At 52.1% G+C, this 21,735-nt stretch overlaps 7 protein-coding genes across 7 annotated transcripts in view; 4 read left to right on the forward strand and 3 right to left on the reverse strand.

The window, feature by feature from the left end:
* Nucleotides 1-660: 660 nt before the first annotated feature.
* Nucleotides 661-2,189, reverse strand: GUITHDRAFT_158883 (hypothetical protein; the record flags this gene model as incomplete). Its single annotated transcript, XM_005820622.1, has 5 exons — nucleotides 661-750; nucleotides 1,015-1,057; nucleotides 1,457-1,460; nucleotides 1,488-1,643; nucleotides 1,943-2,189. 5 exons carry the CDS (start codon nucleotides 2,187-2,189, stop codon nucleotides 661-663), a joined length of 540 nt encoding a protein of 179 aa, XP_005820679.1.
* Nucleotides 2,190-3,496: 1,307 nt separating this feature from the next.
* Nucleotides 3,497-4,758, forward strand: GUITHDRAFT_155949 (hypothetical protein). Its single transcript, XM_005820623.1, has 4 exons — nucleotides 3,497-3,806; nucleotides 3,855-3,912; nucleotides 3,966-4,002; nucleotides 4,047-4,758. The coding sequence occupies exons 3-4, from the start codon at nucleotides 3,992-3,994 to the stop codon at nucleotides 4,498-4,500; spliced, it is 465 nt and encodes a 154-aa protein (XP_005820680.1). The 5' UTR covers nucleotides 3,497-3,806; nucleotides 3,855-3,912; nucleotides 3,966-3,991; the 3' UTR covers nucleotides 4,501-4,758.
* A 5,335-nt stretch (nucleotides 4,759-10,093) lies between these two features.
* Nucleotides 10,094-10,243, forward strand: GUITHDRAFT_45133 (hypothetical protein; the record flags this gene model as incomplete). Its single annotated transcript, XM_005820624.1, has 1 exon — nucleotides 10,094-10,243. A coding segment is annotated over one exon (150 nt), but the record flags the coding sequence as incomplete, so codon positions are not given.
* A 116-nt stretch (nucleotides 10,244-10,359) lies between these two features.
* On the reverse strand, nucleotides 10,360-12,137 carry GUITHDRAFT_166391 (hypothetical protein; the record flags this gene model as incomplete). The annotated part of the gene is made up of 8 exons (XM_005820625.1): nucleotides 10,360-10,564; nucleotides 10,757-10,831; nucleotides 10,882-10,967; nucleotides 11,016-11,220; nucleotides 11,272-11,343; nucleotides 11,386-11,456; nucleotides 11,508-11,556; nucleotides 12,096-12,137. 8 exons carry the CDS (start codon nucleotides 12,135-12,137, stop codon nucleotides 10,538-10,540), a joined length of 627 nt encoding a protein of 208 aa, XP_005820682.1. The 3' UTR covers nucleotides 10,360-10,537.
* Nucleotides 12,138-12,357: 220 nt separating this feature from the next.
* On the forward strand, nucleotides 12,358-15,523 carry GUITHDRAFT_147722 (hypothetical protein; the record flags this gene model as incomplete). Its single annotated transcript, XM_005820626.1, has 10 exons — nucleotides 12,358-12,689; nucleotides 12,733-12,910; nucleotides 12,964-13,022; nucleotides 13,071-13,201; nucleotides 13,416-14,522; nucleotides 14,576-14,633; nucleotides 14,742-14,836; nucleotides 14,942-15,015; nucleotides 15,117-15,165; nucleotides 15,291-15,523. 10 exons carry the CDS (start codon nucleotides 12,358-12,360, stop codon nucleotides 15,521-15,523), a joined length of 2,316 nt encoding a protein of 771 aa, XP_005820683.1.
* A 512-nt stretch (nucleotides 15,524-16,035) lies between these two features.
* On the reverse strand, nucleotides 16,036-16,296 carry GUITHDRAFT_60861 (hypothetical protein; the record flags this gene model as incomplete). Its single annotated transcript, XM_005820627.1, has 1 exon — nucleotides 16,036-16,296. A coding segment is annotated over one exon (261 nt), but the record flags the coding sequence as incomplete, so codon positions are not given.
* Nucleotides 16,297-20,305: 4,009 nt separating this feature from the next.
* GUITHDRAFT_120094 (hypothetical protein) overlaps nucleotides 20,306-21,735 on the forward strand; it is a gene marked incomplete at both ends in the record, with an annotated part of 2,938 nt that continues 1,508 nt past the window's right edge. Inside the window, 6 exons of the mRNA XM_005820628.1 lie at nucleotides 20,306-20,341; nucleotides 20,388-20,419; nucleotides 20,474-20,502; nucleotides 20,857-20,904; nucleotides 20,949-21,023; nucleotides 21,369-21,448. Coding sequence (XP_005820685.1) covers nucleotides 20,306-20,341; nucleotides 20,388-20,419; nucleotides 20,474-20,502; nucleotides 20,857-20,904; nucleotides 20,949-21,023; nucleotides 21,369-21,448 — 300 coding nt within the window. The remainder of the gene's footprint in view (nucleotides 20,342-20,387; nucleotides 20,420-20,473; nucleotides 20,503-20,856; nucleotides 20,905-20,948; nucleotides 21,024-21,368; nucleotides 21,449-21,735) is intronic.

Consider the following 21,735-nt stretch of genomic DNA (forward strand, 5'->3'; position numbering starts at 1 on the left):
GCCCTCAGGGTTAAGACTCCTGCCAGCGTCTCTCCCATCCTCCTCCTCACCGGTCGGTCTCTCTCTCAGGCTCTCGTCGCGGAGGAGATGGCTGCTTCGTTCTACCGCTCTCGCTGCTCTCCGTCGGTTGGTTACCTTGTTGGCTGCCAGGAGTCTCAGCAGAGGAGACACGGAGGAAGGAGGAGAGCGTCTAGGGACAAGAGGGAGAGGAAGGAGTTGAAGGAAGAGGAGGCGATGAGGAAGAGGAGGAGGGGAAGAGGTAAAAGGGAAACAGGTTGATCTCAGACCTGTTGACATAAATGCCGGTAGGATTAGCTGGTTCTGCTTCCTCCTCTTCACTCTGCCAAGCCATCAGGTCTCTCCCTCTTTTCCCCTTACTTTCATCATCCTCATCCTCATCCTCATCCTCATCCTCATCCTCATCCTCATCCTCATCTTCATGATCATCATCGTCGTCATCTTGACATTGATCCTCCTTTACCAAGATGTCGTCGTCCAGTGCACTGATACGTGGTAGCACCTGTTGATCAAATTCAGCAACCGCACAACAAAAATGATGATTGTGTGCACGATGTTCAAGTCAATTTAGCATGATGCTTGTTTGAGGAATGAAGAAAAGAAGGCATCGAAGTCTCATCAGAAAACAACGACGAGCAAACATCAAGATGAAAGACTTGAATAAGGATCAACCAGTTTAAGATCTTCCAGGTTCAGCCGTTTTGGGAGCGTGGGGAGAGCGACGTCAAGAACCTGGAGACAGAGCTGTCAGGTTTGCAATTTCAACATGATCGCCATCGTTTGTGAATTCCTAACTCTCTCTCGATTTCTTCGTCAGTGAATTTCCTTCTTCTCCCTTCTTCCGTGTGGCCTCAATCTTTTACCTCTCCGTGTCTGACATCTCTCACTTGCCACATTAAGTCTCCTCGTCTTCTCTTCGAAATATCTCCTGCTTTCTTGCTACTTCTACTTCACTCCTTTCCCTTGCAGCTTCACACAGAGTTGTGTCCAACATACCATCGGATCTCGTAGAAGCTGATCGATAAAGACATCCATGTACCTAATAGAAATCTCAACAGATAGATGACGTACATTCGCGTGTTCGCATCATGATTCACCACAACCATATTGAAAGTATTTTACACAGAGTGCACAACAACTACATTGCAAGAGCATTTATGGCATCGCAAAGATAGTTACATGATGGAATATCCCGCCCATGCCATTCTCTCGGGATATTTCAAGTCTCGCTTCTGATGAGAGGCTCTTTCTCCTCCTGTTGCGGTGAATGTGTCATTGTTCGATTCGTCATAGCAGAATCATTATCATCATACAACAGTAGCAACAGCAGCAGCAACAACAACCATAACATAAACATATAAACATAAACAACGACATGAACAACAATATCAACAACCATGGCAACATCATCAACATGTTCATCATATCCACAATCCACATCACTACCACCTCTTAACACAAATCATCACCAGAGATGACACGAAGTTTTCTGTAATCGTTGAGAAGAGGCTCAAGGTATTGATAAATGTCCAACGCCCTTCCAGTGAGGCGGAGGTAGAAGGCTCCGAGGGCTCTGACGTACTTGAACTCTTCGTTCCTGATGAATTCCAGAACAATCTCTTTCTCTGCCACTACAGTCAGATTTCGATGCAAAGATAGCGAGAGCTCAAATAAGAAGTTGTCAAGAAGCAAGGAGAGAAGGACATTCCTAAACATACAAGAGGAAATTTTGCTGTGGAAACGAAACCGCAACACATCAATCCTCTCCTCCTCCCTTCCCTCCCTCTCTCCCTCCCTCCCTCCCTCTATCCATCTATCTATCCCTCTATCTATCCTTTTTTCTATTTTCTTACACATGTTCATCATCTCTACCATTAGTATGGCAGTCATTCATCATCGCCATCATCATCGTTATCATAATTACCAGGTTGAAGCTGCAAGAGTTTAAGAACCAACTGAATGAACACAGTTGGCTTGTTGTTTCCTCCGAAGGTTCCACCTATATGATCCAGCTCCATCGCGCGATCCACTATGGTCTCGGCCGTCAGGCCGAAGAGATGTTCCTTCCAGTAGTTGTCGTCGTAGATCTTCTGCCTCAGGATCTTCTCCACCAGAAACTGAGGGTTTGTGCCATGCACGCTGGCGGCGAGCGGGTCGGTCTTGTTCGCCATGATCTACAGTCGGAGGGTGAAGACTGCGACAGGTTGACCAAGGAAACAGAGCTGTCTGTCCTGCTTGTTCGAGACAGCAACTCCTCCTAGCTTACCCCTGCTGACCTACACAAAAATGGTAAGACACAGGTTGCGAATCTCAGCAAGTCGCTGAAAACATAAATCCAATATTTCCTTTCCATCAACAGTTCACTCGTGCACAGTCCGAGAAGATCATCTCGATGTTAGCGCCATGCAGAGTAGAAAGAAGGAGTCGAGAGAAGCTATCTTCACATAATCATGTGTGTGTCCATTCCACTCTTTGAACTGCAACCTCTTAAGGCTGGAACATCCTTTCACACCCGCCTCCAACTTCGAACTCGGCTTCAATGCTTGCTTTGCCTCTTGTTCGCCCTCACCATCTCTTACTCTTGTCCCAAGGTGCACGTGAAGTTAGTTTACTGTTGTTCTCGCTCTATTCATTCCTTGACACTCTTCTCTTCCCGGTCACCTAACTACCTCTCTCCTGCTCCTCGCTCCTCGCTCCTCGCTACCTTCCTTTGCTTTACACCACTGACCTCCGATCTTGTCTCTGCTCCTTTCACTATCCCTTCTCCACTCCCTGCACCTCTTCTTTCTCCTGCTCCCCCTGCTCCCCCTGCTCCCCCTCCTCCTGCTCTGCTTCGCTTGCCCCACCCCATGCCATATTTCCTCGTGGTGTTGCCTGTCCTTTACCCCTACCCCCTCTTGACCAAGGCTTTGCGGGTTAAGATAGGGGGTTATCAGCATATTTTTCCTCATTACCCCATTGGTTTCCCAGAACACTACCCCATGATTGAGACAGAGACCTCATCCCCTCACTGACAACACAACTTTGAGTATGTTTTCTAAAATCTCTGGACATATTTGGAATATGATAGAAATATTTCGAATAGCTTTGGTTCCCATACAAATGATGAGACTAAAAATTCTGACGACGACCTGTGCACCCCATCCCTTCTACTACCCACCCCGTGGGTGGTTGGTCTCGATTTTAGATTTTCATGAAGGCTTCTATAGGTAACACATTTCATAAATGAGTCCCTATCAAATAATCCACTCTCATGGATATTGGACCTAACATGCGATTTAGGGGAGATTGAATGACCCCTGTACCCCTTCATAACCTTTGATGACAATACCCCCACCACCGAAATTCATTGTGGACCCGGAGTGTCCGTTGCTTCGCAATGCGTTGAGACAGCGCATACTGTTCCAACATGTTGCCTCGCCTTGCTGGCTAACATTGAACTTCCGCATCGCTATTATTCGTTCTTGTTCTTGTTCTTCTCGTTTTTGTCATCACCTTTTTCTCATTCCCTTGCCTATGGACCTCGCCAACCTTAACGTCGGCCGGGCGCATTGTCTTGCACTGTCTTCACCATCTTGAATCCATCGGCATCCGTGAACTTGATAAGATCCGAGCTCATTTTACCTCACGTTCTCATCAAGCAGATCTGCGTCGTTCCTCTTTTCTTCTTACCTGACTTGTCTGAAACCCTTTCAAATCATTTTCGCAGGCACAGTCGTAAATCTGACATTTTCACAGCGCCCGATAAACTGGTATACCTTATTGGCTAGTTTGTGGCATCATACTAGGTCATCTTAAACTTGTCGTCGTCGAGATGATGTCTTATCATCTTTTAGGCAAACAACTCCGCGAACTCATCTTCAACCACACCAACTGTTCTACCGAATCTTGCTTGTGCTTTTCGATTCTGCCACTCGAACTCGAGGAGCTGACCCGTGCTCCGATAGCTAGGAAGCTCTTTGATCACTATCCAATGGGAGGCTGGTGCGCTTATTTGCAGTCATGTTTTCCTCTGACACTGCTTGCAGTTGCTCGTCAGGAAAACCTGTCCCGCCAGGAGAGAAGCCGGCGCCAGCCCCAGCCCCTGGAGCAGCTCCAGGAGGAGGAGCACCTGGAGCGACAGTGAATGACCTCAAGACAGATCCCAGCACTCTGCCTGTTGCTGACGTGCCGAAGCTCAAAGAGCAGCTTGCGAAGCCTGGCTGCAAGATCGTTGATTTTCGTGCTACCATTGAGTTCGAAGTCGCCCCCCTTCTCGCCGGTGCCATTTCCGTCCCTTCCGGCCCTGACACCTGCATCGCCAACGTGCGCAAAGCTGTCGCAGATGGCATCATCCCGCAGGACAAGGACACGCCCATTATCACTCACTGCAGTCTGGGAAGGAGAGGGTCACTCGCATGCGCAGCCCTCATGGATATGGGCTACACCAACGTCATCAACGGCGGAACAATCGAAAACCTCGAGGAGGCCATGGAGGCCTAGAACACCCTCAGGCTGAGCTCAACTCAATGTGGCAGCCGCCGGTAATCTCGGCTAAGTGCATACAGGATTGCCAAGGGTCCGATCGAAGTTCAAGATGATTCCCATGGTCACTGTTACGCCAACGGTCTTGCCCACTGCGTTTCATCCTATCATACCCTTAATTCGCAGTCTGCTACAGTGATTTCTTCCCGTCACTATGGTTCTCGGAACTCGAAGCGGGAGTCACTGAAGTTGAAGTAATAAACTGTTTGAAATTGATGTTGCCGTGAACGATTCTTCACGCCCCTTAGGACTTCGGAGCCCGGATTCGGGCGGCATGTGGAACATGCCCATCGTGGTTGACACACCAGCGGCGGCGCGGCTTGAGCCGCCGCGCAATCATTGGCATTGGCCAATGATCCTGATCCGATCCGACGATGACCGTACCGTACTCAGGCCGCCGCGGCGCGGCGCCGGGCCGGGCCGCCCGGGCCCAGTCCGATCCGCAGGCCCTGGGCCGAGCGGACTCCGGGAGGCGCCCGGCCCCGGGCCCCGGGTTGACTCAGGCTGGGACCAGAGAGTACGCCGGTCCGAGCCACCGTTGTCCGATCCGACACTGGCATTCGCCGGCACCGTGTGGCGGCCGCGGCCGGAGTCCGGCCCGGGCCGCGCGAGTCAAGAGACTCTTCCCGGCCCGCGGCAGCGCCGGGCTAGTCACCGTTCCCACACAGGCTAAGTGACTGCAGTGCCGGGACCGTACTCTGCCCTGGTGGCTCCGACCGTACGGTCCCTCGGTCACTCAGTGCTCAGCTGCTGCCGCCACAAACCGGCGGACGCTGCAGTGCTCTCACTGCAGAATCAAACGTTGAATTCTTCGCCGGGAAGGTGATGCGGCACTGGCAGGCCCCTGAAGTGGACACTGGCAGTCAACGAATCATTGCATCGCCGTTCGGACGAAGATCAGAGTGTTGTCGGAAGTTGAGCGACAAAACTCCGAATCATTACCGTCAGGGGACTGGTTGACGTCTGATTTTGACCTCAGCGTAACTTTCAATCACTGAACTTCGGAAAACCTGAAGCATGTACGAACTTGCTGATTTGCCCAGTAGAGAGAGGTGCATGCGTTGACAAACGCTAGCAAGGGCTTACTAGGGCTCAGGCTGTTATCAAATGTTGGTATAACATCAGACGTTCAGATATCGATGCGGTCAGAGCCTCCGCTCAGTTCAATGGGACCATCGAAACATTATCGTAGCTGATGGAAACACCTGTCTTGGGGTCGAGGACAGAGCTGGTGTACTTGTGAGAGTAGGACTCGGTGAAGTTGCTCTCATGAGGTTGAGGCTGCAGATCGAACAAACAGAGCGACGTCAAGAGACGAAGAGAATAATCATTGTAGTTCACACCTCAATGCAAACAGTGTCCGTGGGATTGCAAAGTGAATCTTCAATTCCCTCCTGCACCAAGATCAGCTTATTCAAGCAAAAATGCACAAGGGTATAAATAAGCCAGACGTCAAGCAGAGGATACACATAGTCTAGTTAAACTACAGGCAAGAGTGTATTTTCAGATAGAGTTCACAGCTGCTTCTGTCAGATAAAGACATCTTTACACCCCAAACTAAAAGCGAAGGAAAAATCATCTGGTTGCGACCTTATTCCAACTCCCACATAACTTCCTTTGACCTCCCCCCTACGCTTGTCAAGAAATCCAACATGTAGTTTGCTATTTTGAGTTTCCAGACCCTACTGGAGTATCACGCTAAACTCAACTGAAAGGCATCAGGCAAACTTTCATTCTGCACCCACTACCAAACTTCTCCAAGTGATCATAAGCACAGTGCAACTTTACATCTGGATAAATGGTAGAGGAAATTCTTGCGAATGTTTGCTCTAAACTAATGTATGTTTTCATCCTTGCTGTTGAATTTTCGCCTAGGCAGCCCCTCTCCCCTTGCCCCCCAAATCCCCACGAAGACTTTTCAGTTTCTGTCCTTTATCGTTTTCCTTGAGACACATTCATTTCTGTCTCAGATATAGATTATCAATTCTTTCATCAGTTACATTACGTCTATGCCTCCATCCCATCTTCTCTTTCATGCTGAGTATCTGTTCCTGTTGTTCACAGCTCTTTCAACTCTCCCTTGCTCTTGGTCTGAACCATCTCTCAGCCTTCCTCCTTACCATCTCATCTTCCCTTCACGTGGTTTCCCTCCCATCTTCCTCTGCTCATCTCACCTGCCCAAAGGGCAACATCGTCGCCCGAACTCCAGCTAGCCGCCAGAAGCGCATTGCGAAGAGGCGTTTGATATGATGTACAGGACTTTTAAAACCCCAGCAAGGTACAGAAAACTCTAACAAATGTATACAGAAACTATAACATACTTTGTATGAGATTCTACAAAAAAAATGTATTCAACATTTAGTTCATTGATTAAAGCAGTTACAAAGCCGTCCAAGCGCGGTATGACAGTAGTGTACTGAAAGGTTTACTCATCACAACAAACCCGGGCATCACTGAACTTCCGAACCCGGGGCCGGCTACCCGGTAGCCTACTGACCGGCGACGGTGCCAGGGCGCGGCCCGGCTCCGGACCGACAGGCTGGGACCGACGGCCCCGGGCCCGGTCGGGGACCGAGTAATCCAATGATCAGATGATCACCGTGAATGAGTCAGTGGCATCGGATCATGATACTGCGGCCGGCAGTGCGCGCAGTTGCCTTTAAGTGAAGGTATCAATTAAGTTTGGCAAGTTGGGGGACAGCAGTCGGCAGGAATAGGTCAGGGTTTGGTTCTCGCTGTCTTTTCTCTTCTCGCCCTCAGTTAGTTCAGCCTGTGCGACAGTCCGTGTCCCGGCGGATCCGAACTTCAAGCCTCCTCGTCTCTCCTGATTGTCCTCGTACTGATTTTTAACTTAACTTTGAGTAAAGATCTGTACGTATTTTAAAATCCAGGTCGACTCTCCTGATTGTCCTCGCACAGGCTGAAGTTTTTAACTTAACTTTGAGTAAAGTCAATCAGGTGGCAGTCACTGACCGGTGACTGGAGCCGCCGGCTCGGCGGCGCGGCCTCTTGACCCATCACTCCGAGGCTCGCCGGGTGGGCCCGTGCGAGTGCGCTGGCAGACTCGGACATTGTTCTAAAACATGGCTATTCAAAGTGAGTTTAAAATAGTTCTAACACATTGGGATTTTTAAATTATCGAACAACTATTTTTTCGATTATCAAAATAGTTTTAAACTGTTTATGCGGACTGCAATCTTGCTACTATCTCAGAGCAATTTCGAGATCTCCCACTTGACTTAGTTTGAAAAGACTTAATTTGGATCCAAATCTGCTGACATCTCACCCCGCTAAAACTATTTTAGAATACTATTCAAAACCCTGAGGCCTCCGACTCAGTCCATCAGACATTAAGGTCCCCACCGGTCCAATTGGACCCCGTCTCCTTTCACAATCAGGATCCCCGCCACAAACATGAGTCACCTTCAAGATCTCGTTTTCTGTAAATGTACACATAATAAATTCATTAACCTGCTGACATTCGATGAAATACCACTACCCCCTTAATCAAGTACCCCTTTGTTTGACGGGAAACAGTACCCCACCCCTAGTTCCCAGGCTTATTTTAGATCGTCTCTGTGATTGTTCTTCAGAGCTGCCTAGGGCGTATTTTCAGGAACGGACCCCACCCCTTGACACACTTCTTAGAACTACCCCCATTTCCATCTAGTTTGAGAGAAACTGGTGGGTGGTACACAAGGGAATTCTTCATGGGTGTAGGGTGGGGTTTTCTGAGTGGTACGGTTGTCCGAATCGATTGCGGAAGGTATAGGGGTACTCCGACTAGACGGGAGATGGAGGGAGGGAATCGAAGGGGTAGTCAAGTCTGTGGAGGGGTGATGGGGGCAGTCCAAGATTCGAAGGAAGGGTCATAGGGAGAAAGGGGGTGGGAGAAGCAACAGAAAGGGGTGGGGTAAAGGGGTGATATATCACAAGGGGGGAGATACAAAAGGAGATCGCCAGGAGATCAAAGATTAATTGAAAGTACGTCGTTTCAAGTTAAGATCGGCGATCTTGTTTAAAATCTCTTTTACTTCCTTAAGCATACCCTACCCCAGTCATGAGCATACAACTGTCTACAAAATTTGACCAAGAGAGGTCCCGAATACGGGTAGACCCCACCCCTTTTGATTCAAACATTATCCCAACCTTTAAATTCAAAGTCTCCAACATAAATCTATTGTTCAAATTGGAATTATGTGAGAAAGGCCTAAAAAAGAAGTGAATACTTCTTAATGGATTGGGAAGACCCCCACCTACTGCAATCCTTTAAGTATACCCCTGCAAAACCAACCCACCCCCTGTTTTAACCTCATTCGCACGAAACCCCCCTCCCCCACCCAGACATCTCCCTTCATCTCTTCCTGAGATCCAACCCCCCCGATGCTTTATAAATGAACCCGGGGAAAGCGACACGATGGGGAGAGAAGCAGAGGAGGAGGAGATGTATGACTGTCAGGGAAAGATGGAGGAACGAAGACAGGAAGATCAGAGAGACGAGGCTGGGCAGATGGAGGCGTTCACAGCATTGAAGAGGAAGGTAGCGGAACAGAATCGCGATGTCAGCCTACGAAGATGTAAGGAGGCTACAAGAGCAGATCAGGATAGAGGTTCAAGACGAAAGGGCAGACAAAAGATGAATGTTGGAGATTGAGTGAGAAAGGGGAGCGGAGCAAGTCAGGATGGGCAGCAGACGGAAATGTTGCGCAGGGTATAAGCAGGGCAGGTTGAAAGAAGAGAATAAAACGACGCGCACATCAAGAGCGGATTGAGTTGGAAAAGAACAGTGTGAACAGATGAAAGGAGGGTGATGTAGATAGAGCCGCATAAAGATGTCAAAAACGAGAAGTCTAGTTGATAGAAAATAGAGATCCGATCCTATTCGGTATTAAGGCGAGGATGTGCATCTTTACAGTGAAAGAGAACACCATTGAGATCTGAGGGGTGTAGGGGGATCACACATGACTTGTATCACGCAAAGATGGTATATTGGTTGCTTCAGAGTTTGACCTTTGTCCACAGATCATCTAGAGTTACAAGCAAAGGAAAAAGCGAAAGAATACCTTCCCCGCTCTTCGTCTACGTCATGGACGGAGACAAACACAGCGCAGAAATGCCTCTACTCCTCAACAACTCTCTACAGCCATCTATGTGCAGCCCACGCTTCCACCCACTGTCTACTCTGCCTTTCAACATCCACGGGCTGACCTTGCAAGGGTTTGAGGGCTCGGGCTTTGCGGCCTCTCAGATGGCGATGCTCCTTGCTCCCCACGATGACTCGGTGAGGTCAATCTTAGCGAAGCGCAAGCTGGAGAAGGATGAGACGGAGACAGAGGACAGCGACAAGTCATCTTCCAAGAGCGGCGATGACCATGAGACAGACAGGGCGAAGTTAAGGCGGCTCGCGTTCCAGCACGAGGAGCTGAAGACGAGGCTGGCGGAGTCAGAGTGCGAGCTGGACAGGCTGCGGGTTGTTGTGGCTGATCTGCTGGAGGAGAACAAGAAAGATAAGCATGAGGAAAGCATGAAACAGGACGTGCCCAGGAGATACTGGCTCCAGGAGGAGCACGACAAGTTCCTAGAGGCTCTGCGCATGTACGGCCCTAAGGCCATGAAGGCGATCTCGGACCACGTGAGGACGAGGACGCCGGTACAAGTGCGGACACACGCTCAGAAATACTTTCAGAAGCTCGCAAGGATCTCGACACAAGGTGGACAGACGAGCGGGTCGTCGTCAGACACGTTGGACGACATTGCTATCTAAGAATGTGTATATGAAAGCTTCACCTTCACTGTTGTAGAATTATTCCTGCATGTAAGATGATTTGTTCGTTTAATGTAACTTGGTTTGCGACTATTTTCTTTTCCCTTTCCATTCTCGGCCCTCCCTCTACACTCCTCCGCTCCTACCCCCACACTCGATGTCGTCAGCACTTTCCGCGTCTCGGCTGATCCTTCAGCGAAGAATGCTGGCAAATCTTGCACTTCTCATGTCTCATGTGTTGACCCCCAGACCCTCCAACTAGCTCAGTGTCAGTACCAGCGAATGTCTTAGGATCCCTGCTGCCCTACTATGGCCTACCCATCTTTCCTGCTCCTTACAAACTTTCTTCTCCCCCACCCTTGCCCCCAACCACAACCCCTTACGATGCCAGCTCCCCCCTGCTGCTCGCCGTCTCCAGCACCCTTCCTCCTCGTCCCCAGCTATTCTCACCTTATTCTCGTTGTTGAGGTCTGCCTTGTTCATCACTCTTGTCGCAGCTGCAGGAGCGTTGGCAGCCTCCGCCTCCTGCAACACATGGTTATCAGCACAGCTCAGGAAAGTGTCCAGCCACTCACTTCCTCCTCTTCTCCCGGCTGTTGCTGACTCGAGCTCGATCCCCAGCTGAAGAGCCCATTCCACTGCGCTTCCAGCTCGTCGAGTCCTAAAGGGCAGAGTCAGAGGGACCAAAGGACGAGGCTGCGAGTCTTACCTGGAAGTTTCCGAGGATAGCGCTGGTCCACAATGCTCCCCTCCCCTAGATTGTCGTAGTCGACCATGGAGACCGGTACCTCCAGGTCTCCTCCTCCCACCTTGTAGTCATTCTCGTATCGGATGGCAGGAGCGTCTGCCTCTGCCTCCTCCTCTTCTTTTTCCGCAGCCAAGGCCTGGACCCTGACTTGCTTCAACTTGCGCGCCTGCTCAGCCAACCCATCAGCCAGACGCTCTCCTCAGCACCAAGAGTTTACCCTTGGCATGTAGACAACCCTGCCGCTCTGGCGATCAACAAGCATCTCCATCTGCGCGAGGGAGGTCGTGCTCTGCCAAGTGGTCAGGCCCGGATGCTTCAGATGTGAGTTCACCTGGGAGAAGTTGCCAGAGGCCCCATGGTAGACGATGGCGATGATGGAGATAACGAGAAGGACGAAGGATGCTGTACCAACACAACCTCAGCGACCGATGGCAGGAGATGCTGCCGTATCACCCGCTGTGAGGGAGGCAGGCGCCTGTTGGCTGAGCCTCTCTTCCCAATCCTGACAGATCAAGTCAGTGTCAAGCACAAGATCGTCATGCGGTACATCAGGACGCGACTATATATGTTGGAACATAGAATCAGTGCAACATTCCATTTGCACATTAACGGTATGTTCTGGCTATCATACAACACCCCTTGAACTCATGTCCTGACCGTCTGAATTTTCTTTCCTTCTCCTTTCCTTATCCTCTCGCTCACGCAGCCTTTCAATCTGTCTACCTCGAGTGGGAACAAAAACTAAACTGACTTCCACCGTCGCCTCTCCACTCGTTCATCAGCTTGTCGTGGTGGAAAGGAAATGCGTGCAGAGAAGGAGAAGAAACCATGGTTGCTATCACATCCCTCTTCCAAGAATGCCAATGCAGAATCCTCATCACGGCTGGTAACACAAAATCGCAACAAACGCGTTCAAACAAACACTTCTACTCTGCCTTCCTGTCGCCGCCACCCATCACCGCCATGTAGAGCTTGGCCAATTATCTCCATCTACTTCACCATGGTTGCATTCCTCCGAAATTCTTTGTTAGCTTCACTCACCATGTCGCTTCCCCTCCTCCGCCCTCCACGCTCGTCGAGCATGCCGCGTCTCTTCACTGGCAAACCCTCTTCCCCCCTATTACCCAATCCCACCCACCTCTCCCAACGCCCTTTCTACTACCCTCAAAACTCCCTGAAAACCACCTACCCCAGATGATTGTTACTACCCCCTAATTTCCCCAGAAAAACACCCCACTCGATGTTGAGTAAACTTGTGGAAGGCATCGGGGGAGGCCAGGGAAACAGCGATATGCGAGATAGCATGGCGCGGCATCGGCTGCTGCTGCTGCTGCTGCCTGCAGCGTCCTTTCTCCTCCAACCGACACTGTCCTTCTCGATCAAGGGAACAAACCCTGGCATGCGATGCTCCCCGGCAGCCTCGAAGCTGCTGAGCATGCTGAAGCATAGCAAGGAGCCGATTGCCGGGAAAGCAGGCCGGCCTGCGAGGCTCAGATTTTGCCCATGGTCGATGTCTTCGGTCGAGAACCAGGCTGAAAGATATCTACAAGAGATGAACCAGTGTAGGATACTCGGTGATAGGTCAAAGACAGTCACCATCTTCTGGGTTGAAGGGGGCATGCCCGTCAACTACATGTACGAGCGCTCTGATCCTTGTTGAGGTCTGACAGATGTGCAGGATAGACAAGTCAAGGACCCTGCAGTTTCAGAAGGGGCAGCTGATTGTATGCGCGGAACTGGGCTGTGTGAAGGACCGGAGTTTTAGGAGGCTTATAGAGAAGGTTATGGGAGCAGACTTGGAAAGTATCTCTTTCACCTGCTTCGGGGATGAGGAGGCGTTTTCAGAGGCCAAGAGGGTGAGACGCTGCTGCTGCTCCCTCTCGCCTCGAGTAGGATGATGCTGCTGTAGGTGTACGGGTTCTGCCAGCGAGCAGCACAAGGTTGGGAGCGAGAGCAGCCCGTCGACTGGTACGTTCAGCCTGTTGACAATCACATGGGGTAAATCAGTCCCTGCAGCTACAAGATCTGCCAAGTGAGCTACGACGAGAATGAGAGGGAGACGAGTAAGGTGCCTGGGTGGATCGAGAAGTCTAAGGTATGGAGCCGCCTGCTCTTGACTGCTGCCTCTTCTCCTCTCGCTGGCCAAGGTATGACGAAGGGCGAGAAACAAGTTTGGGAGGAGGAAACATAGAAGATGAGCGAAGGAGGGAGGGGTAGAGAGAGACGGAAAGAATGCACGGGGTAAGAGGGGCTGAGTGTGCGTTAAGCGGCGGGGGGGGGCGGGGCTGTGGGCGAGGGGGAGGGAGAGGGGGGAAGCAGGTGCAGCGGGGGAGATGGATGTTTCTGACGTTTGTTCAACAGTCTTCCCCAGGCTCCCCTGGTTTCTCTCTCGTCGTCTCGTCGCCTTCCTGGGTCGTCTTGACGCGATTGACGCTATGCGGTTCTACCCCGAGAGAGTCAGCTCGCAGCTGAACCCTCTACTTGGGATCGGCATCCTTCCCCTCCTCTCCCAGCAGGAGTGCCAGCTTCTGATCGAGGACGCGGAGGAACATGGGAGGCAGCACGGGTGGACTACGTCGAGGCACAAGACGCATGCTACCACTGACATCCCGATCGACCGCCTCCCCCGAGGATCGGAGCTGTGGAGGCAGAGCATCGGGCCCAGGATCGCGGAGAGCATCGGGGAGAGGTTCGGGTTCAGAGCAGGAGAGGTTACCCCCGTCGACGTCTTCCTTGTGCGGTACACAGGAGCAGGACAGAACCAGCTGTCGGTCCACAGGGACGGGGCTCTGATGACTTTCTCTCTCCTCCTGAACGAGGCGTCTGACTTCCAAGGAGGAGGGACGTTCTTCGAGGAAGACGGGCTGGTGTTCCGCCATGAGCAGGGAGTCGCCGTGCTGCACAGCGGAAAGATTCGCCATGGCGGCTATCCGATCTCCTCCGGCAGTCGGTACATCCTCGTGGGGTTCTGCCTGGTAGAGTCAGAAAAGTTGACGCCGCTGCTCAAGGAGTGGAGGTGGGGAGACCCGCGCTGGTACTTGAGCTCGAGCATCGTCAGTGACGAAGAGGTTCTGAACCGGATCTACGACCCTCGCCGGTCCGCTGCTCCTCCTCTCGCTCAGCCGGCCGATGTGGCAGCAGGGGGGGAGGAGGCGCCGCGTGCTGTGCGAGGAGCTGAAAATCCCAAGTACCGACAAGCCGCTGAGAGCATCGCGAGGAAGGTGTGGGGGCGACCGGCTGCTGCTGGTAGTCTGGAGAAGGGGGAGAATGGGGCGAGCTACGAGGAGACGCTGGGAGAGGGGAGGACCGTCCGATGCTTCTCGGATTCGGCGGAGGGAGACCTCTCCTGCCTGCTCTTGGAGGGCGAGCGAACCATCGGGCATGTGCTCGCAAAGGACGCGGGAATGAGCGACGAGGAGCTGGGGGAGACGATTCGACGGCTATTCCCGGGGCAGGTCGACAAGAAGGGTGAGCAGGGAGTGAAAGAGGAGGAGGAGGGATGACTTACTGTGCTACCGCAGACACCTCGAGCGTAAGGATGATCGGTCTAGTTTCAATCGTCCTAGACGATGAGTTCCGGTAGCTTTCTCTCGCCCGCCCTTCCTCCCTCCTTCCTCTCCCTCCCTCCTTGCCTTTACTTCCTCTCCTTTTACCCTCCCTCCCTCTTCCTCACTCTTCACCTTTCAGAGGGAAGGGTCTTGGCGTGGAGCTCATGAAGACAACGATGCGGTTCTATCAGCTCCTCGGTTTCGACTTCATTCTCCTTCAGCAGCGCGACACCGGTGCGAATACCTCCCTCCTCCTCCTCCTCCTCCTCCAGCCCCTCCCCCCCAACTTCCGCCCTCCAGCTCTCTTCCCTCCCTTCCTCTTTTCTCGTCGTCTCTCAGTCCTCTCTACTCCCCTTCTCTCTTCCCTGGCATCTCCCTCGGAGCCTCCGATGCTCCGCAGGCTCGCCGTGACGGTCAGTCTGCCAGGTAGCGGCAAACTCATTCGCTTCTACGAGTCCCTGGGCTTCCGGCAGGCCTACGACTTCATTGAGCTGGCAATGCTGGCCCCCTGCAGAGCTCAGAGCCCAGCAGAGCTGAGAACTTGAGGCCGCTGGGCTGCGGCAGTGAGCCGGCGCCGGGCCCGCCGAGTTCCAGTTCTTCCGGTTCCGAGCCTCTGCCACGGTGGCCAGTGTCTGCCACGGCGCGCAGCGTCAGCACGTGATATCGGACCGTCATCGGACTTCGGCAGTCTGCCAGCCTGCGGAGCCGGTGATGCCGGTGATGCCGGTGATGCCGGTGATGCCGGTGATGCCGGTGATGCCGGTGATGCCGGTGATGCCGGTGATGCCGGTGATGCCGGTGATGCCGGTGATGCCGGTGATGCCGGTGATGCTCGTGATGCCGGTGATGCCGGTGATGCCGGTGATGCCGGTGGCGCTGGTGACCGTCGGGATGATGATCCCATCGATGATCATCGGATGATCCCTGCGGCGTGACTGAGGCTGAGACTTCGCCCCTGCCAGGCTCCGCCTCAGTCACAGTCACAGTGTTGCTCAGCCCTCACAACAGAGTCAGTGAAGCAGTCGCACTGTACTGACGTCAGTGCAGCCCCGTGGCGCTGAACGGTTTTTGGATTTTTAAGTTCAAAAAGTTTAGAAAATTCAGTCGGCTGCTGAGGTTGGTCACGGTTGATCCCACGTACAATCAGCGGCTCACGGGCCCGCCGGTCCAGCGGTGTGATGGGGGGCAAAATACAGTAGACCTAGTCAGGCTGAGCGGCATGACCGTCAGTCAGTGACCGTCGCCGACTGAGTCAGTCACGGTGCCGCATTGAGCCTTCAACCGGCCGCGGAGTCCCAGGTCGCCGCATACTCTTCAATTCTTGCTACGGCGTCTTGCATGGTCAATCGATCTCCGGGGTTGTCGAATATGCAATCTTGTGCAAGTCGCTTGAAGAACTTGGCATCTTCTTGATACTCGATCAGATAATGGAGACCGGACCGCGAATCAAGCAAAGTGCAGCCGAAGCTGTATACATCGCAGGCAGAGCCGTAAGGTAGCCCCTTGCAAATCTCTGGCGCGATGAAACCGTTTGTCCCTACCAATGTCATTGCCTGTTGGTCGCTGGACAGCAATCGGGCCTCGCCGAAGTCCGAGAGTTTGACAACCCCGTTCTTCTTCACCAGCACATTGGCGGGTTTGACGTCTCGGTGGATCACGCCCATCCCGTGAACATGACGGATGGCCCGGGCAAGAGCTCCGACAGACCTGATCGGGTCCTTCCAGAAGATGTCTTGACCGCTGGGACCCATGCCGCTTCCCTGGTGCGCCAACGTGAAATCGAAATGCTCGAGGATGAGGAACTCATCACGGACATAACCTGTCACCTCCAGTACTCCGAAGAGAATCACCACGTTTTCGTGCTGGCACTTGTGGAGCAGGTGTCCTTCATGCCTGAGCTTGTTGGCCAGGATCGTATCGGCCGACCGCTTCAACGCGTACGTCCCCGGGGCCTTACCGTCAACAAGCAACTTTGCTTTGAAGACCCGGGCCGACCCTCCGGAAGCAAGTGAGTCAAAGGGCTTTTGCACCACACAGTCGTCATTGAAAATCTTGATCTTCTCAACTTCCTCGCATTCCACTTCAAGAATTTGCAGCTGCTCATCGCAGATGTGGTGGATATCAGCTTCACACTCCTTCTCATCGATCAGCTTCTGTTTCATCATCTTCGTCGAACTGTTCTTCAACGTATGCTTCAACATGAGCGCGCGCTCCAGAGCATCTCTGGTGAACGTCGCAAGGTTGGACCCCACGTCTTGAATTACCTGGGTAGACATAGAAAATAGATCATGCCTCGCACACCACGTGAGGGAATGAGCTGCCTTGGAGAGATTACATTCTTCATGAGTAGGCAACATGTTGCCAATGATGTCGTTCTTCTCTGGGTCTTGGCAGAAAGCCAGTACATGATCCGCATGCCATCGAAGTTCGGGATCAATATGGCAGTTGCACAGATAACAAGTACCATTAGCGTTTTCCCAGATATACTTCCTTTGCTTCTTGGTGAGGTGTCGCCTAACGCGGATTTTCCGTACAGAGTCTGAAAGGAGGATGGTCACCCAGCAAGGCCATTCTTCTTCGTCTCTCTCCTTAATTCGTTCTCCAAGTTCTGTTGCAACTCCCGAAAGCAACTGTTCCTTGCTGCCCTGGAGAAGTACACCGCGGCCGTTCTGGCAGGCTTGCCTATTGATTTTATGGAATTTTATGAAATCCTTTTTCAAGTCTTCCGTGTCATATCGATGTCCAAGAAATTCTTGGAGGTATTCACTTCCTTTGACTTTCAAGAGGTGGATACACTGATCTATGACACTCAGATGAGGCCGACTTTCATGTTTGCAATTGCACTGCCTCTCCGTTTTTGTCTCGGTACGGTTGTTTTTCTTGCTCAGGCAGTAGAAGCAGCAGTAACAACAGAGCAATGAACACAGCTCACAATTCTTGGTTAAATCTTTGCTTTGTTTTCGCATCTGCTTCTTCTTCACCTCTCGTATTTCATCTTGTCCTTCTTGTCCCTTGTTGTTCTTGTACCTCTCTTCGTGTCCAGCATCTCCTGCCCCTTCACTCCCAATCATTTCAGGGGTTTCTTCCTTCTCTTCCTTCTCCGCATCTCGACCGCTGTCGCGCATGCCCGATCTGGTCGATTATCCATCAGTTTCGAGGATTGATACTGAAATACCCCCAGTACCCCCCAGTGTACCCCTGAAGTTTGATCACCCCAACTTGCTCAATTGATGACCCCACCCTTGTAGGTGAACTTTCATTGATTCCTCTGCACTACCCCACCGCTCAGATGGGTAGGAGTTTTATTAATCGGATTGTAAAAATAACTCAAACTGAGATGCCAGTACTTTGTATGGTGAAGAGAAGGCGGGGCACCTGTACACCCCACCCCGAGATTCTGCAGAAACTGTGCTGAGAAGTACCCTCCCCCCCCCCCCCCCATCCCGGGTGCTATTGTTTAGTTATTGGTTTAGCTCAGAGGTCCACCATTTTTACCTTAACTTTGAGTAAAAAGATCTGTTCAGACAGAACACAAGAGGTAGAGTAGAGCCAAGGAAGATTGACGTGCAAATGAGGAAGCGAAATGAGGCATAAGGCCGAGAGATACGCGGAGAGTTCTTGAGGAGGGCGGGTTTGGGCTTGTAGTACAGCAGCGGCTATGGCGTAGTGCTGGCTACTTGCAATGATGGTTCGAGGGTGTTCGTACAGCAAAGACGTTACGCACAGTGAAAGACACAGAGGTCAATACCTCCATCTTCTGGGATCCAAGAAGGTAAGGCAACCAATACCTCCGCACTAACGCCAAATTGAACTTTCATTCTGTTGTCTGTTTTGATCGATAGCTTGCGGCTCCTTGTGCAAGTTGATTTCGTTATAACACTTCCATCATGACGCTGAGTTTTTGCTTTTCTCGCTTCTACAAATCAAATCCCCAATCACCATCTGCCTTGTTGCGCTCTGGTCTTCAAAAAAGTTGAATAAACTACTTCATGCAAGGTGATGGTGAGAGTGAGCAAGACATGCGAGGAGATCGAACAAGACGTCTCCCTCTTGCTGTCCAGATTTCATACTGTTGTTGGACTTGACGCGGAATAGTGTTCGGGTAAACATGGTTGGTGTGTCGGTCTTACAGGTATTGATCCTCTTCGTACTGCACTGTGCTGTTGTTCTCTCACACACGTCCAAGCTCTCTTGTGAAGATGTCGCCCTCGTCATTCAGCTGGGAAGAGCGATGAAAAGCTGCAGGTCGCCTCAACTCCCCAGGCTTCGAAAGTTGCTGGACGATGCCAGCATCGTCAAAGTTGGGATCAACATCTTTCATGTGAGTACTGGTCGCTACTGCATCAATAGACTCATTGGTAAACGATCATGACGTTGTCTTGCTCTTCTTTCCCGTGGACAGGATGCCGATAGGTTGGAGGCGTTGGTTGGCATCAAGACGAGGTTGGAAAATGGACGACTTTGTCACAAAGCAAATGGCATACTGCCTTTGAAAACGTAAGGTCCATGTTAGACCTGCGATATCTGAGCTCCGTTCATCACATCGATGCATTCGGGTTGAAGGTCACTCATTTGTTACTCGGGCTAGCGTGATTGTTTGTGCCTTCAGTCTCTTGCCAAACACAGCAGGAGATTGCTCTGCTCTACACTGGTCGCATCCAAGCTTGCGATGGGGACGGAGCAGTTTGCATCCTGCCTCCACTCCCCCTGAGTTGTTGGACCCTCCGTTTGGTGAGGACAAGAGAGGAAGGAGAGCGAAGAAACGCTCGAGCTCGTGCAGAGAGGAGGAGGAGAGGAAGAGGATGTCACACAAGTGTAAAGCTTCGATGCTTGCAACAAGACAAACAAGCTTGTATCACAACTGCATGCTGCTGGTGCGACACACGAGACGATAGGGAATCATCATGGCATCAGATTGTGACTGGATTGTTCAAAAGCTGTTCAGTCACCAGTGAGCTCAAGGACACATGTCTTCACAACGATGTCTGACTGAGGTTCTGAAGAAATACAGTGCATTTTAGCAGTGAGCTGCTCGATTGCTTGAAACAACCGTCACTCACTACCCGGTGACCGACGGTACCGGCGGTATGATCCACAGCACTATCACTAGTCATGATCAAATGACTCTGTGACAAGCAAGTCTGAGTGGTTCCTGAAGGAGTCGGACTGCTGACCGTCGACCGGGCCGGCGGCGCGGTCCGATCACGATAGCGACCCCGGATTCTTAGTGACTCAACTGACTAAGTTCCGTCATGATACATAAAGGTCGAGCTGCCTTTTCAATCATCCTATATCACTCCTGAGGGGGGCTCATAATCCAGTGTCAGCAGAAATTGATGATGGAGATGCAAAGAGGGGGGAGAGGGCAGGGAGGGAGGAGGAGGAGAGGGCGGGGAGGGAGGAGGAGGAGAGGAAGAGGAGAAGAGGAGAGGCATCGACATGAGCATTGATGATGCCTAAGAAGAAGGAAAGGGGAGGAGTTGATGATCAGGGGAGGTAGGTATGATATCAGTGTGAAATGTTGCTTTCACGAACAAGACGGGACCTGGAGTGCAGAGGAAACTATGAGCAAGCAACATCGTCCTTGAATTTGATTCCTTCCTATCAGGATGATTGCACGCATCCCCTTCAACACCAGAGCATGGATTTCCCAGCATTTCGCATCGTATCGTGGCGCGTCTGTTCCAGAGCAATCGAGCCGGAATGGTTAAACCTTCCCCTGCCCTCGCCTACATGCAAGTATGACGACAGATCAGGTCTGAGGTGCTTGCTGGGATGCTCGCAGAGCTCGAGGCGTCGGAGCTTCTCCTCCTCAAGGTCGAGAGCTTGGAGATCCCGTTGCTCACTATCCTTCTTACACTCGCTCTGCAGTGACGGCAAAGAAGAGGAAAGCAACAAAGGTGAGAGTAGCAGAAGCAAATGCGGAGGATTGGGGTGGAGCAGGGAGCAGGGAACAAGGAGCAGGGAGCAGGGAACAAGGAGCATGGGGGCAGGGGGCAGGGGGCAGGGGGCGAGGGGGCGAGGGGCGAGGGGCAGGGGCAGGGGGCAGGGGCAGGGGGCAGGGGGCAGGGGGCAGGGGGCAGGGGGCAGGGGGCAGGGGGCAGGGAGGACGAGGACGAGGACGAGGACGAGGACGAGGACGAGGACGAGGACGAGGACGAGGACAAGGAGGAAGGGGGGGAAAGACAGATGCAGCGATGTCGTTGGGAACAGAAGGGAGCGGGTAGGGAGCATTTAAGTATTTTTACCCTCAGAGCGATCCAAGTGGATAGGACGAGCAGCTTTCTCGGTCCCCATCGCCGGTGAAGGGGGAAGGAGCTGTTGGGGGGGGGCTGAGATCTTGCAGTGACGATGGGGCTCGGAGTCTGGCAGTCAAGGAGATACTTCGAGAAGATCGACGAGATTGAGATGAGGACAGCAGGTTGAAGCGCTGAAGAACCTCCCGCTCCCTCCTGCTCCTCGTCCTCCTTCTCTCCCTCCACCACTGCTAGCGCCATCACCACTGTTTCCTCCTTCAACCATCCTCCTCCTCCTCCTCCTCCTCCCTTTCTTCCTCCTGCTCCCTCCACTTCTGCTCTCACCTTTCTTCATTCTCTCAGCCATGACTTGGTGCTCCCTTCGCTGCTCCTTCCTATGCCACTGCACGCTACTTGCATTTCTCCTGTTCCTGCTGCTACTCACACTTTTGTTCTGCTGTTGATTTTGCAAGCACCATCACTATTTCGATCATCATCAACATCATTTATGACATCATCTTCATTGGCAGATCTGTCGAAGAATGAAGTTGATCTGGACAAAATGAAGAAAGTTGAAGACTGGACGGCATTGCTTTACAAGAAAGTCAAGGTAAACACGAGCTGTGCTTGTTCTTTGCTGCCCTCCTTCTCAGCTCCCCTACCCATCATCTATCCTCCTCCTCTCCTCCTCTCCTCCTCTCCTCCTCTCCTCCTCTCCTCCTCTCCTCCTCTCCTCCTCTCCTCCTCCCCTCCTCTTCTCTTCCTCCTCATTTATCACCACCGCCATTTCCCTCGCCCCCCGGGCTCCTAGAAATCTTCGCGTGGTCACCTTGTCATCATGGCCTTATGTTATTTTTCCATCAAGTTCCTGATCCTATCCCACTGACGCGCTGACGG

Source organism: Guillardia theta, assembly GCF_000315625.1.
Source record: "Guillardia theta CCMP2712 unplaced genomic scaffold GUITHscaffold_170, whole genome shotgun sequence".
In the NCBI taxonomy this organism is placed as follows: Eukaryota; class Cryptophyceae; order Pyrenomonadales; family Geminigeraceae; genus Guillardia; species Guillardia theta.